Raw genomic sequence first — 12,268 nt, forward strand, 5'->3', positions numbered from 1 at the left:
TTGTTAAAGTGGCCTCATTTATTTCCATTTTCTTACTCTATTTAGACTGCACCCCAGATCCCTCAAAGCAAATTTGACACGAAGGCGGCAGAGTAATATACATTTATCATTAAAATTGAAATATTTATTATGGATAAAATAGTATTACTATGTCTGTCTGTCCGTGTAAATATTTTACGCAATTTTTGTACCTTTCTAATCGTAAGATTCTGGGGTAGCTCACTCATGTAAATGCCATTAAAACAGCAGCTATATAAACCCAGCTGATTTCAACAGTCCCATGCATCTTGTTATAGTAGACATCCTAAATACTTAACTATTTCTCAATATTAATATTATAACTTGAAATTTGCAGCTCTCAAAAGCTGTTCTCTTCGAGGAGAAAAAAAGGGAGACGGTGACCATGCCTGTATAAATGGAGGCAGAGAAATTAGAAAAAGCTGTCGATCTAGAAAAAACAGATTTGAAAGTCTCAATCAGAGTTTACTGTTTGACCAATTGGTAAACAGGTATGTTGGAATAGTGCAATAATCATAGTGCATAATTTCATGGTATTGTTAAAATTATGTTTGTATTATATTTCAGTCCATGAGAAGCATTTTATTTATATCTTTAAAAAGATGTTCCCTAACTTGAATATTCAGCTTCCAAACAGTGTCGTGTAAACATTAAATCTACTCAGCTAGCCAATTTCTATATCTGAGAACTTTATTGTATTTATTTTATGTAGTCTGAATCCGGGAAATAGAAAACAAATGGATCAGACATTTTTCAGCCTATCCACTTTATGATCACAGCATCTCAGAGGCAAAACTTTACATTTAAAAAAATGAGGTTCCCAGCAATAAAGGGAAACCTCTATCCCTGCAATAAATGATGTGAACCAGAATTTTAAGAGTTGAGTTTGTTCAGGAATTATGGAGAATATAGGAATAAACTTTGGACATATTTTTCTAATTTGATTTTTGCCTCTGAACTATATCTGTAAATCATGGATAAAATATGAATTTGCTCACACTGGGAAGAGGGTGGTAATGTTCATTTCTTTAAATGCAGCCCCTTGTATTCAGTAAAAACTTGCTTTGGCACTGAGGATTCCTTCTAAAAAGGGTGTAGGAATGTTGTAACGCAAAAATCACTTTTTTGTGTTTTCTACTAGGAGATTTATTTACTGGACCAAAATCTTCCAAGGAACTTATTTAATTTTAACCATATTTAATTATGATCCAGGTTATTATATTTACTTAACAATATCACAAGACAGTTGTTACATATTTGACTTTGGGCCAATCACTCTCTCTTAGCCCAAGTCAACTCATAGAGTTATTGTTGTGGGGAAAATAGGGGGAGGTGGGAGTATTGTGTGTGTTGAGTTATTTATAAAAATAATAAAGCCAGAATATAAATTAAGTAAATAAATTACTACCATTTTCCATGTTAGTACTGCTGAAGCTGTTCTTCAGGAAATGGACAATATTAACATCAGACGGAACAGGCGATCAGGTGAAGTGGAACGGTTGCGTATGTGGACAGATACTGAATTTGTAAGTTTAAATTCTCTTCTCATCTTTTTTTTCCTTACATTTTGTTTAAGCCTTGATTATGTTATAGCCTAGCATCGAAAGCACTTGTTAATAAAAATGGATCAAATGAATTTTGAATATTCTGTATACAGTTTTCAATCCTTATAACAGGAGCATAAGGTAAAGAGAAAGCAATGCAGCTGGCTAGGGAGAAAACCAGTTTCAACACTATACTATCTTATAAACAATACAATAATAACTCATAAGAAGTGACATGGGTTGTGGTGGATTATATGGTAGTTAGCCATCTGTAGGACAGTATGATTAATGCGAAATAGTCCATCTACATCTACATGTTTTACTGGTTGGCATTCAGGGCTTATGACTCCCTAGGTTCCTTTAAATAGTAGCAGCTGATATCCAAAATCAAGTCGCAGGAACAGGAAAAAACAGTTCCTCTGCCTTGTCTGTTGCAACTTTGGAGACTTGCACAACTACTAACAGGCTGTGGTGGATGAGTGGATAAATGGAAGCTAGCTGATGAGGCAACAAGGCTTTCCCTTCTATGAGCTGGCCAGCCTGCAACAGCCCCGCCCTTCCCAGCTACCTTATTGGCTGCTGGGAAGCTGTGGCTCTGGGTGGTAGAATTCTTGAGTCTCTGGCTCATTTCTGTAGATTCCAGCTCTTGGGGCAGCAACAACCTGTGCCTCACATTGCCACATGGTGGCAAGGCCAGAGAATTGTAACCAGCTAGTCAGAGAGTGCCTTGCTGCTGTGAGTTCTACAGTGCTGATTGTGCCTCCCTTGTCTCCAGATGTGGGGGCTTATCTAAGAACAGATACTCCATTCTTATAAAATCAAATATTTCTATGTGCCGAATAGCTACAATAACTGAATTATTTTCTGAACTCTCCCATGAATTCTTTTATAGTTCCTAAGATAGAACACTCAGTACTCTGATTGGAATTTCCAATAAAGATACTTACATTTGTTTAGCCAGTGATTTTAGCATCTCTCTGTCTTGCATACATGCAGATTCTCTCTTATTAAAATACTTGTTATGACTATGAGAGTTTGGTTAACTATATAGTTGGAAGCTACATGTATATTTAGCTGTTAGAAATGCAGATCATTCTTGAGGTTTTTATTTTAGGAAAACATGGATATGTACTCAAGAGTGAAAAGGAGGAGGAAATCATTAAGGAGAAATAGCTATGGAATCCAGAACCACCATGAGGTTTCCACAGAAGGTGAAGAAGAAGGTAATGGTGATAGTAATTTGACAAGTACTTTGATAAATACAAGTGAAATGTGATTATGCTGAAAAACAACACAAGTTATTTCAGTTCTTAATAGTCCAGAAAAACCTATTAATCAAACTATACACTTAAATGTTGGATACCAACAGACGGGTCTTCTTTAGTTATGGATTCAGGCCTTGGTAATTCCTTCATGGCTTGATAAACTCTAATCAGTGCTGTTTTTCCTCTCAGACATTCATGGTGCTTTTGAATGAATTTTTCAGGACTGATTTGAAAAAAATCTTTGCTGTTGGGTCTTTCTTGTCATTTTATAGTTTTGCTCTTGAAATTATAACAGCTTTATCATGTGTTCAAAGTCTCATAGATACCTTATAATATTTCAAGAAGTGTTTTTAAACATATTAAAATTATCTATTATAAAGTTCATTCTGGAATATTGCAAACTATCCAAATCAGTGTTACATTTTATAAAATACATTTCTTCCATAAAGTAACAGGTGCTCTTTAATAGATATTATCAAATTACCTTAATGCACTTTTATAAATATTTAATGGGGATTTTTCTAGAATCTCAAGAAGAAGATGGGGATATTGAAGCAGAGGAGGCAGAAGGAGAAGAAAATGATCGCCCATATAATCTCAGACAAAGGAAAACAGTAGATAGATATCAAGCGCCTCCTATAGGTAAGATTTTAAAAAATGATTTATGTAACTGAAATAACTTGGTTCAGCAATATTTTACCCTTGTTACGGCATTAGATTAGAACTAAATGGATCATGGATCAACTTCAAAATAATAAAATTCAGCAAATGATCGGTCCTCTAAATTTAATTTATTTAATGTTAAAATTAAATAGGATAAAATGGCTGAAGGAAGAATCATCTGCTACTCTCTGTAAGAAAGCGTGTAGGGAAAAAAAGAAACAAAACTTATTACTTCTCCAAGTGTTATTTCCCCCCCCCCTTTTTTTTTTGAAGTTGAACATATAGTATAAAGGGAGATTTCTATAACAGTTGATAGTTTGGGCTGTTACTGCTTTGAACATATACTTATGGTAGCATCTTATTTGTCCTGTATTTTCCTTTCTTTGATTTACTTACTGAAAAAAGTAGGTACAGTCCTGTTTATGGTTGTGTGTATGTGACCACCAAGAGTAGTTTGATTGTGGCAAGATACAAATGAAATAAATAAATGACTAATTCTGCCACAGCCTCTACTTCTTAGACTTGATAAAATTAGAAATGCCTCTAAGATCTCTGTCCACTCACTAGGCAACTCACTCAAAACATGTTTTGGGGAATTGCATGCAAAGTGTTTAGTATAAATTCATGCAAGACACAATGCTCATTCCCCCATTTTCCTCCTTTTTCATAAATAATAAATAGTTTTGATTTAATAGATCTCTACTTTGCTGTTTGTGTTTACCTGGGATTATTTCTGATAAACTAAGATCTGTGATTATTTTGGTACTTTGTTTAACAGTACATAATTTGTTTACTATAGCTGATTATTACATGCAAACTCTTAAACTAACCAACTTTTTGGTTTGTACTACTTTTCTTGGTTGTGTTGGAGAGGAGAGTTGGGAAGTATTTGAACCTGGCTTTTTTTAACCTTTCTGTTTATGTGAGTAATGTTAAATCAAGACATTGTACTAGGCCATAGTGAAAGACACAGAATTGCACATGACTGTATTTCAATGAGAATTATTTTGTAAGTCAGTAATACAGATTTTGTTATCTTAAAACTTTTATCTTTATTATGCTACAATGTTTAGTGAAAGGTGTTCTAAAACTAGAATTCAATGTTTCATTAAAATCAAGTGTGAGTAGGAGTATTTAATGTAAGGTATATCTTACATAAAAACAGAATTAAAAAAAACAAATTTGGAGAAGAGAGGATGAAGAAATATATCTTATTTGCAAACGTTTCTGATTTATGAAAAACATTAGATGCCTTACAGCAAGGAACTAGAATTTTATACAACACTTTAAAAACATTTACATGTCAAAATTTATTATCTTATCTAGTTCCAGCTCACCAAAAGAAAAGGGAAAGCACATTATTTGACATTCATAGATCTCCTGCAAGAAGAAGTCATATCAGGTAAATAATATATTAGGATATTTTCTACTGCCATTATGCTACCATGTTGGAATTTCAGGAAGAATTTCTTGAAGAATCAGCTGGGTAAAAAAATACAAAAGCTAAGCCAATGTATCCTTCCTCTGTTACAACTATAACATAAAAGAGAAAGATAGCATAACACAATGCAGAGGAATACTTTGCAAATCACCCCTCTAAACCATTGTCATAGTTTGGTATTCTAAAAACTGTTCCTCCAGAAATTTTGCTGAAGTAATGTTTTATGAACTATCTTTGAATAGTTTTGTCATTTTTTTGTCATTTTCTTACATATATATATATATATATATATATATATATATATATATATATATATATATATATATATATATATATATATATATATATATATATATATATATATATATATATATATATATATATATAATTGTGTTCAGCTTTTTGGAAAACAGATTTATATCAGAGATAATGATGGGCTGGTAAATTAAATTTTGCAGTAAAGTTTGATGGGTGATTCTTGTTCTGTGCCTAATAGAGAATGACCTACTGTATTTCCTGTGTTAATTTCAGGCTTCCTTTTTCCATTATATTTCAATTTAGAAATTGTGGCTTAATCTCTGTCTTAAAAAAAGCCTGACATGTTGATCCTCTTTTGTAGTCAAAATTAAACCACAATTTCTCCTTTTACATTGGAACAACAGTGTTTGTGTGTATATGGGAAGACCAGGGATTGCCGTGTCTTGTTGCTTCTCTGACATATCAGTGTATTGTCGCATCTGAACTAGCTCACGTGATGAAAACAAGAGAAGCATTAAACAAAAGACATTGCAACTTTAAATTATCTGTTTTAATTTGTTAGCATTCACTAAGCACAATTCAGTGCACACTCGTCTTCAGTAAAATGTTCTGTTGCTTCCGCAGGAGAAAAAAACATGCCATTCATAGTAGTGATACAACCTCTTCAGATGAAGAACGTTTTGAAAGAAGAAAATCTAAAAGCATGGCAAGAGCGAGAAACCGGTAACAATTTCTTTGTCATCATTCAACTAAGGGGAAAAATGGCTTGGTTTCATGTTCTTGGCCTGATGAAATTTGCCAACCATGTGGAAATTATTTTATTCTAATTAAGGGTGCTGTTATGAGGCATGGTCATACATGTTATGTATGGACCTTGGTGTCCTCTGAGCTTTGTTATTTTCTTGCAGATGTTTCATTACCCAACTAGGAAACATCATCAGTGCTCATTGATAATGTTATCTAGCTTGTTAATTAAATGTCTGCAAAAAAACAACCAAACTCAGAGAACACCAAGGACCCCACAGTTCAACTCTAAACTACAAATATTCTCTTGTAGTAAGAGAAAATATACATTTTAAATATGTTTTTATATCATGGGATTTCTTCAGACTTGCCCATCTGTGAACATAAATTTGTATTTCTAATGGAGGTAAGGAATGAGGCATTATTTTTTTTGATTATTGTTCATCTTTAGTCTTAATTGATACCTTCTATGCCAGAACAGAGTAGAACATCTTTCTTATCATCATGGATCCATTCTTATTCTACAGAATCTTGCACCCATTTGACTACTTTTCAGGGCAAATGGAGCTGTAAAGAAAAGAATGGCAACATTTTTAGGTTGGGGGCTGAATATTGTCCTTGTACTCTTCTGAAAGTTATACAGGGCACAGCCACTGATGTACTATTGTTATCAGAATGTGTGGACTAAAATTGTCAGCCAGGGACTTTACATGATAGACTGGGCTCATCCCTGCTGTTTCTAAACTCCTTCCTTCCTCCATTGTTAGCGAAATTCCACTGAATGTAATTTCAGATGCAGCTCAATTTATTTTGATGTATTATTTGATTTTTTTTTTACTTTTGGGGGTGGCAGTGGGGTTATTTATCCATTATGTCTTCATGAAAGTTATAATTTTTTTCCTCTAATGACTAACATTCTCATTCTATTTTTGGGACAAGATGAAATACTGTACCTGAAAAGTCACAATTCCATTCTATGCATGCATGCATATTTATTCAGCATTAAATTTATGGATTTAAAAAAATATGTCATAGGTGTCTGCCAATGAATTTCAGAGCAGAAGATTTGGCTAGTGGAATCTTACGTGAACGAGTGAAAGTTGGAGCAAGCTTGGCTGACGTGGATCCAATGACTCTTGACAAATCGGTGTGCTTTTTTTCTTTGTTTAGAATTGACTGTGCTAAAATCTTTAAGTTGTTTTGTAACATTCAATCTTGAAGAATGAAATATTTATAGCTATTTTGCTTACACCAGATTAAAAGTAGACTATTTTGGATAATAATTTTGTTACTGAAATTTTGAAATATGTTGATGGCTTCGCTACATAATTTTTTGTATTGCTTTTTATCTTCCTTTTAGGTCCGTTTTGATAGTATAGGTGGGTTGAGCAATCATATTCATGCACTTAAGGAAATGGTTATATTTCCTCTTCTGTATCCTGAAATATTTGAAAAATTCAAAATTCAGCCACCAAGGTAGGCTTTGCTCATATTTACACTTGAATTAATCTACCAGAATACACAAATTTTGTTGGCTTTAGGGTAATTTTAAAGAATAGCTTAATAAAGAAGTGGACAAAAGCTAGATCTGAATTAATTTAATTTAACTAAAATGAACCACGTTGGGCCAACATGATTATTTCCCCTATTTCATTATTTTAAAATCCTATTATTTGTCAGATTAAAAGGTACAATACGTTGCAAATTATTTGAAGGGGGGACATCCATGTTTTACTAGCTGTAGTTGGGTTCAGCCATTTGATTTAAGCAGGAAAAAAGCCATTCCTAGATCAGATTCTCTTCCCCCATGACTCAGTATGCCTCCAAATCTCTGGAAAAATGGAATAGTAGTGAGAAAGTTGCTGGAATTGAAGTTTGCTGAGAGAAGAAGATAATAGGCCAAGTCAAATACATTTGTAAGACAGTTGATGAAATATCTTGCTTTAGAAATTTTTCTTGCAGAAAAGGTATTTTACATCTTTGTGTTGTGTAATTTCCCTTAAAGTTGCCAATCTAGAAGTGTGAAAAAGCTAAGGAAAATAGAGCTGTCAAACAAAGACCATTTGCTGCTTCTATGAAAAATTTAACAACGTGAAATAGTTCAGTAATATTGTAAAATATGGAATAAATGAATATTGATCCATCCCGTACAAAGAAAAATGAAACTAAATGTAACACAGAAGCAGAATGTGGGTTCTTCGACTTATGAAAGGAGCTATTGAATGGATAACAATAAAGATGGAAATAGTCATGGGGAGCCTCCAGAAAAACTTAGAGTTGGCAAAATTCCTTACTGTAAAAATTTAACGCTGTATATGAGTCAGCTAAGCATAGGATTTTCTTAATAAAGACTAATTTTTGTCCCAAGGCACATCACTGTTTTCATTCCTCCTGACCCTATTTACCAGAACTAATGTTTGCATGAGACACAGAAAGCTTGGGGGGTTGTTATTTAGTTATAACAAAGCTAGTGTTATAACTTTATTCATTTGCATTTGTTTAGAATATTTGTTTGATATATATAGCTGCCCGCTTGACACCCAACCAGAGATGTCACATGTATGCCCTATCTCTGACATTCATGTTAATTTATGATGCTTATATGCAACAATAAATCGGCCCAGCATATGAGAAAAAAGTGAATGACATCTTTATTAAAATAGAAAAAAATGGCATAGATGAAAAATAATAACCACTCCTTGTAAATATTTTCTACTTTCCCCCTTCATTGTTTTTAATTAGCAATAACTTTCATTTCACTGGGTATCCAGAACAGATCACTGAGCTCTTGCGCTCCTTATCTGGGTAGCAAATACTGGGCTGCTTATGAAGAAAAAGAAATAGTGATTTCTGTATCTGTCCATTTGTCTTCAGGGGCTGTTTGTTTTATGGTCCTCCTGGAACAGGTAAAACCTTGGTGGCTAGAGCTCTGGCCAATGAATGCACTCATGGAGACAGAAAAGTTGCCTTTTTTATGAGGAAGGGAGCAGACTGTCTCAGTAAATGGGTTGGTGAATCTGAACGGCAGCTTCGACTCCTCTTTGATCAAGTTAGTACACAATTTTATGTATTCAATCCTTCAGTTGAAATGGGAGACCCGTTTGAACATTTTTGCTGATTGCTAATATATCCCTCTATGTTTGCAAAAGTAATACCATAATGAGCAAAAGTATTTCCCATTCAGAATAGCTGGATGAAAACTGATTTTGTTTTCAGTCCCTGTTGTCGTATTGCCAGACTGTGAGTTCATTACCTTGGATCATTCATGGTAGTTCTTGTATTAATATTTGCTGGAGTCATTATAGGGAGAAGAAAAAGATCATTACATGTGAAATAACAGCAAAGAATAGAAACAATTGCTGGGAGTAACCATGAACTGCAAGAAGACATGAAGGAAATATTTTGTTTCCTTCGGTTATGATTTTCATTCTGAAAATTAAGCAAATATAATTTGCCGGATCTCTAGTCCAAAGGACAAATTGTATCTATCACCCTTTTTTAAAAAAGCTGATTGTATTAATGAATGGGACAATATCCTCTCCACAGAATGTAGTCCTTTGACACTGAAGCTCTTGGGTGGAGGAAGACCCATTGCTTTGCTTCCGCTTCCATCATTAGATGATTGACACTGAGGAGTGAGGTTCCAGAAAGGGAAAAAATCTCCACTTGGAATGCTATAGACTTAATAGGTCTTGCAGGCCAATTTTGGCAAATGTATTTTTTCATTGTTAGGAAATGCCCATAAAAACATTTATGTTTCAGAAAGATGAATAAGTAAAGTTGCTAATAAAAAAGAAATCGGAATAAGTTGTCAAATCAGTAGAAAATGCAGTGGCTCCTTTTGCTTCAAGAGATAAAAAAGTGATATTGATTACTCAACACCTCTGAAGTCTTGTATTTTTGCTTGTATTCCTTCAAAGACACTCTTGATATTTTTGTACTGATTGAAGAATAAAATTAGTTTCCTCAAAGCATGTATATTCTTGGAGGTGAAAATGTCAGAAAAAATGTATCTGTGTAACTGACATTGGATGAGATGGTGTTTACATAGATTATACCCTAGCCACTAATAGATAATCTTGTGGAGCTGACTAGGGATGGACCTGCTTAGTACATGTATGAAAGACCACTATGAAAGATTACAGCTGTAGGATAGTCAGTCGAAATATATCCTGGGAGAGGCAAGTCACTTCAGTAAGGTTGCCAAGAAAACTCTGTGAGTTTTAGATCATAAAGGTCATTGGGAGTTGAGTTTAGCTCAAAGGAAATTTTCAGAAAACTCAAAAAAATAAACAGCTTTAAAATGCAGAATTTTTCAATAAGCTTCTACAAAGATGGCCCAATTTCTTTTTTTCAGAGCTTTTAAAGTTTATTTTCACATTTGACAAGGGACTACTCCCAATCCTAATCCACCCTATCACTACTCGTGTGGAGGCTACCAGGTTTTTGCATCATGAAGTCTACCTATTAGCTGTCAAAGGTAATCTGCAGTATGTAGACAGGGCAGAGTTAATGCATTTTCTTGGCTTTATAATTATGAGTGAACTCAAGGACCTTAGTGTTTCTGATTCAATACAGCAATTAAAGATAATTTTTCTCATAGCTTTTAAAAGTATAAAAAATATTTTCATATCAACAATTAATTTTGTTTGTTGCTTACCCCAGGCATACCTGATGAGGCCATCCATAATTTTTTTTGATGAAATAGATGGCTTGGCCCCAGTCCGCTCCAGTAGACAAGACCAAATTCACAGGTGAGGCTAGCATATTACTTCTAGTATATGTAGTATTGGATGCATAAATAGTGGAGGTTTTCTTCCATTTCTCCAAAGTTAGTGGAGACAGCAGCCATGGATGGGTTAACTTAACCAGTAACCAATAGGACTGAGTCTACTGATTTGATGTCATAGCCTCTGAGGAGTGTCCTCCCGCTTTTTTAGACTTGGTCAATTTTGGACTGGCTGTGCATATTACTGTCTCCTCAACTTTGTGACTTAAATTCATCTATTTGGCTATCTAAAATAATTAATTGTTTTTTCTTTTTCAAAATTAAATAAATTGACAAAAAGGTTCCTGCCTTCAGATTGGCATTGGAAGGCAGGATCCGTTGCGTTTCGGCGTTAGTTCCTCTCTGGGCCTCAGGCTTCCAGATCAGACCTTGGAATGTGCACAGATGCGGTCACAAGAGCTTCCTCTGGGGTTTCCAGCCTCCTAGCTCTCACCTGCAGTGGCAGACGATCCCACGGGCTTGGCTCGCCCTCTAGCTGCCTGACACCGGCCGTTGGAGGCTCCCGCCCTCGCACAGCTTTACCGGCAACTTCAGTCACTGCCTCAGAGACCACCTTGCCTCCGCTGACACCAACCGCCTCTTTTGCCACCACGAAAGCCGCCACCGATAAAGCCACCGCTGCCACGAAAGCCGCCACCAGCGCCAACACCAACGCCGCAGCAGCCACCATCACCTCCGCTGCGTTTGTGTGGGACTCCCATTGCCCTCACTGGAACCGCGGCCACAACAGTCTCGTGGAGCTCGGCTCATAGGCTTCTGAGCCTCAGTGAACATTTTGTTTTGGCGCAAAGCCTCCCGGTGACCATTTTGAATCGGGCTTTCTCTTCCATGAAGGTCATGAGTACTGGCTATGGCTTCCACTCCCACCCAAGACCCACAGGCCCCTCCAACTTCTCAGGCCCCGAGTCCTTCAGCGGGATCTCCCAAGGCTAGGGCGAATAAGTGCAGGCCAGCTCCTGAGGCTTTACCTACGGAACTCTCCTCAAAAGACCCCAGGCCCAGTCGTAGGCCCGCAGTTACCACCCCCTCGGAAGAGGGTGGCAGAGGCCTGCAAGCACCCCCAGGAAGGCCAAGGACAAAACTAAACATGCAGCGCTCCATCCATTCCAGGCCAAAGGCTTGTGGAAGCTAGCCCTCCTCCCGAGTTATCATCGGACTCAGAGGATGACCTATTGCCTGCAGCTTCCATTATTCAACCTGAGGAGGCCAGGTGCACAAATGAACAAATCTGCAGTGGGGAGGAGTCTGATGGTGACAGGAGTCTCACTCGAGGGGGAAATTTTGTCTCGGGGATGTATCTCCTTCATTCAGGCCACAGCCTTACACCCTGATATGGCTACTATCATCTCCGATGCCATCGAATGGGGCATAGCAACTGGTCTTAAACATAGGTCTTCTACCCATTCTACTCCACGCAGGTCTTCTTCTTCTTCTTCGACTTCCAGGCGTAGGAATGTCGACCTCTTGGCCTCTTCATCACACGAACTGCCTGGAACCTCCATCCAACCATCGGTTTTTGGAGCGGAAGAATTCCCCCTGCATGATT

At 36.3% G+C, this 12,268-nt stretch overlaps 1 protein-coding gene across 4 annotated transcripts in view; it reads left to right on the plus strand.

The window, feature by feature from the left end:
- The window catches only part of ATAD2B (ATPase family AAA domain containing 2B), a gene marked incomplete at its 3' end in the record, with an annotated part of 78,566 nt that overhangs the window by 12,420 nt on the left and 53,878 nt on the right, over window positions 1-12,268 (plus strand). For 3 of the 4 annotated variants that reach the window (XM_081943302.1, XM_081943299.1, XM_081943300.1), the window contains exons 4-13: window positions 356-509; window positions 1,442-1,544; window positions 2,677-2,785; window positions 3,353-3,469; window positions 4,817-4,892; window positions 5,814-5,912; window positions 6,969-7,080; window positions 7,294-7,409; window positions 8,808-8,982; window positions 10,599-10,687. In XM_081943302.1, coding sequence (XP_081799428.1) covers window positions 356-509; window positions 1,442-1,544; window positions 2,677-2,785; window positions 3,353-3,469; window positions 4,817-4,892; window positions 5,814-5,912; window positions 6,969-7,080; window positions 7,294-7,409; window positions 8,808-8,982; window positions 10,599-10,687 — 1,150 coding nt within the window. The remainder of the gene's footprint in view (window positions 1-355; window positions 510-1,441; window positions 1,545-2,676; window positions 2,786-3,352; window positions 3,470-4,816; window positions 4,893-5,813; window positions 5,913-6,968; window positions 7,081-7,293; window positions 7,410-8,807; window positions 8,983-10,598; window positions 10,688-12,268) is intronic. The other variant, XM_081943301.1, reaches the window with a different exon arrangement.

Source organism: Natrix helvetica (assembly GCF_964273705.1).
Source record: "Natrix helvetica genome assembly, chromosome: 2".
Lineage (NCBI taxonomy): Eukaryota > Metazoa > Chordata > Lepidosauria > Squamata > Natricidae > Natrix > Natrix helvetica.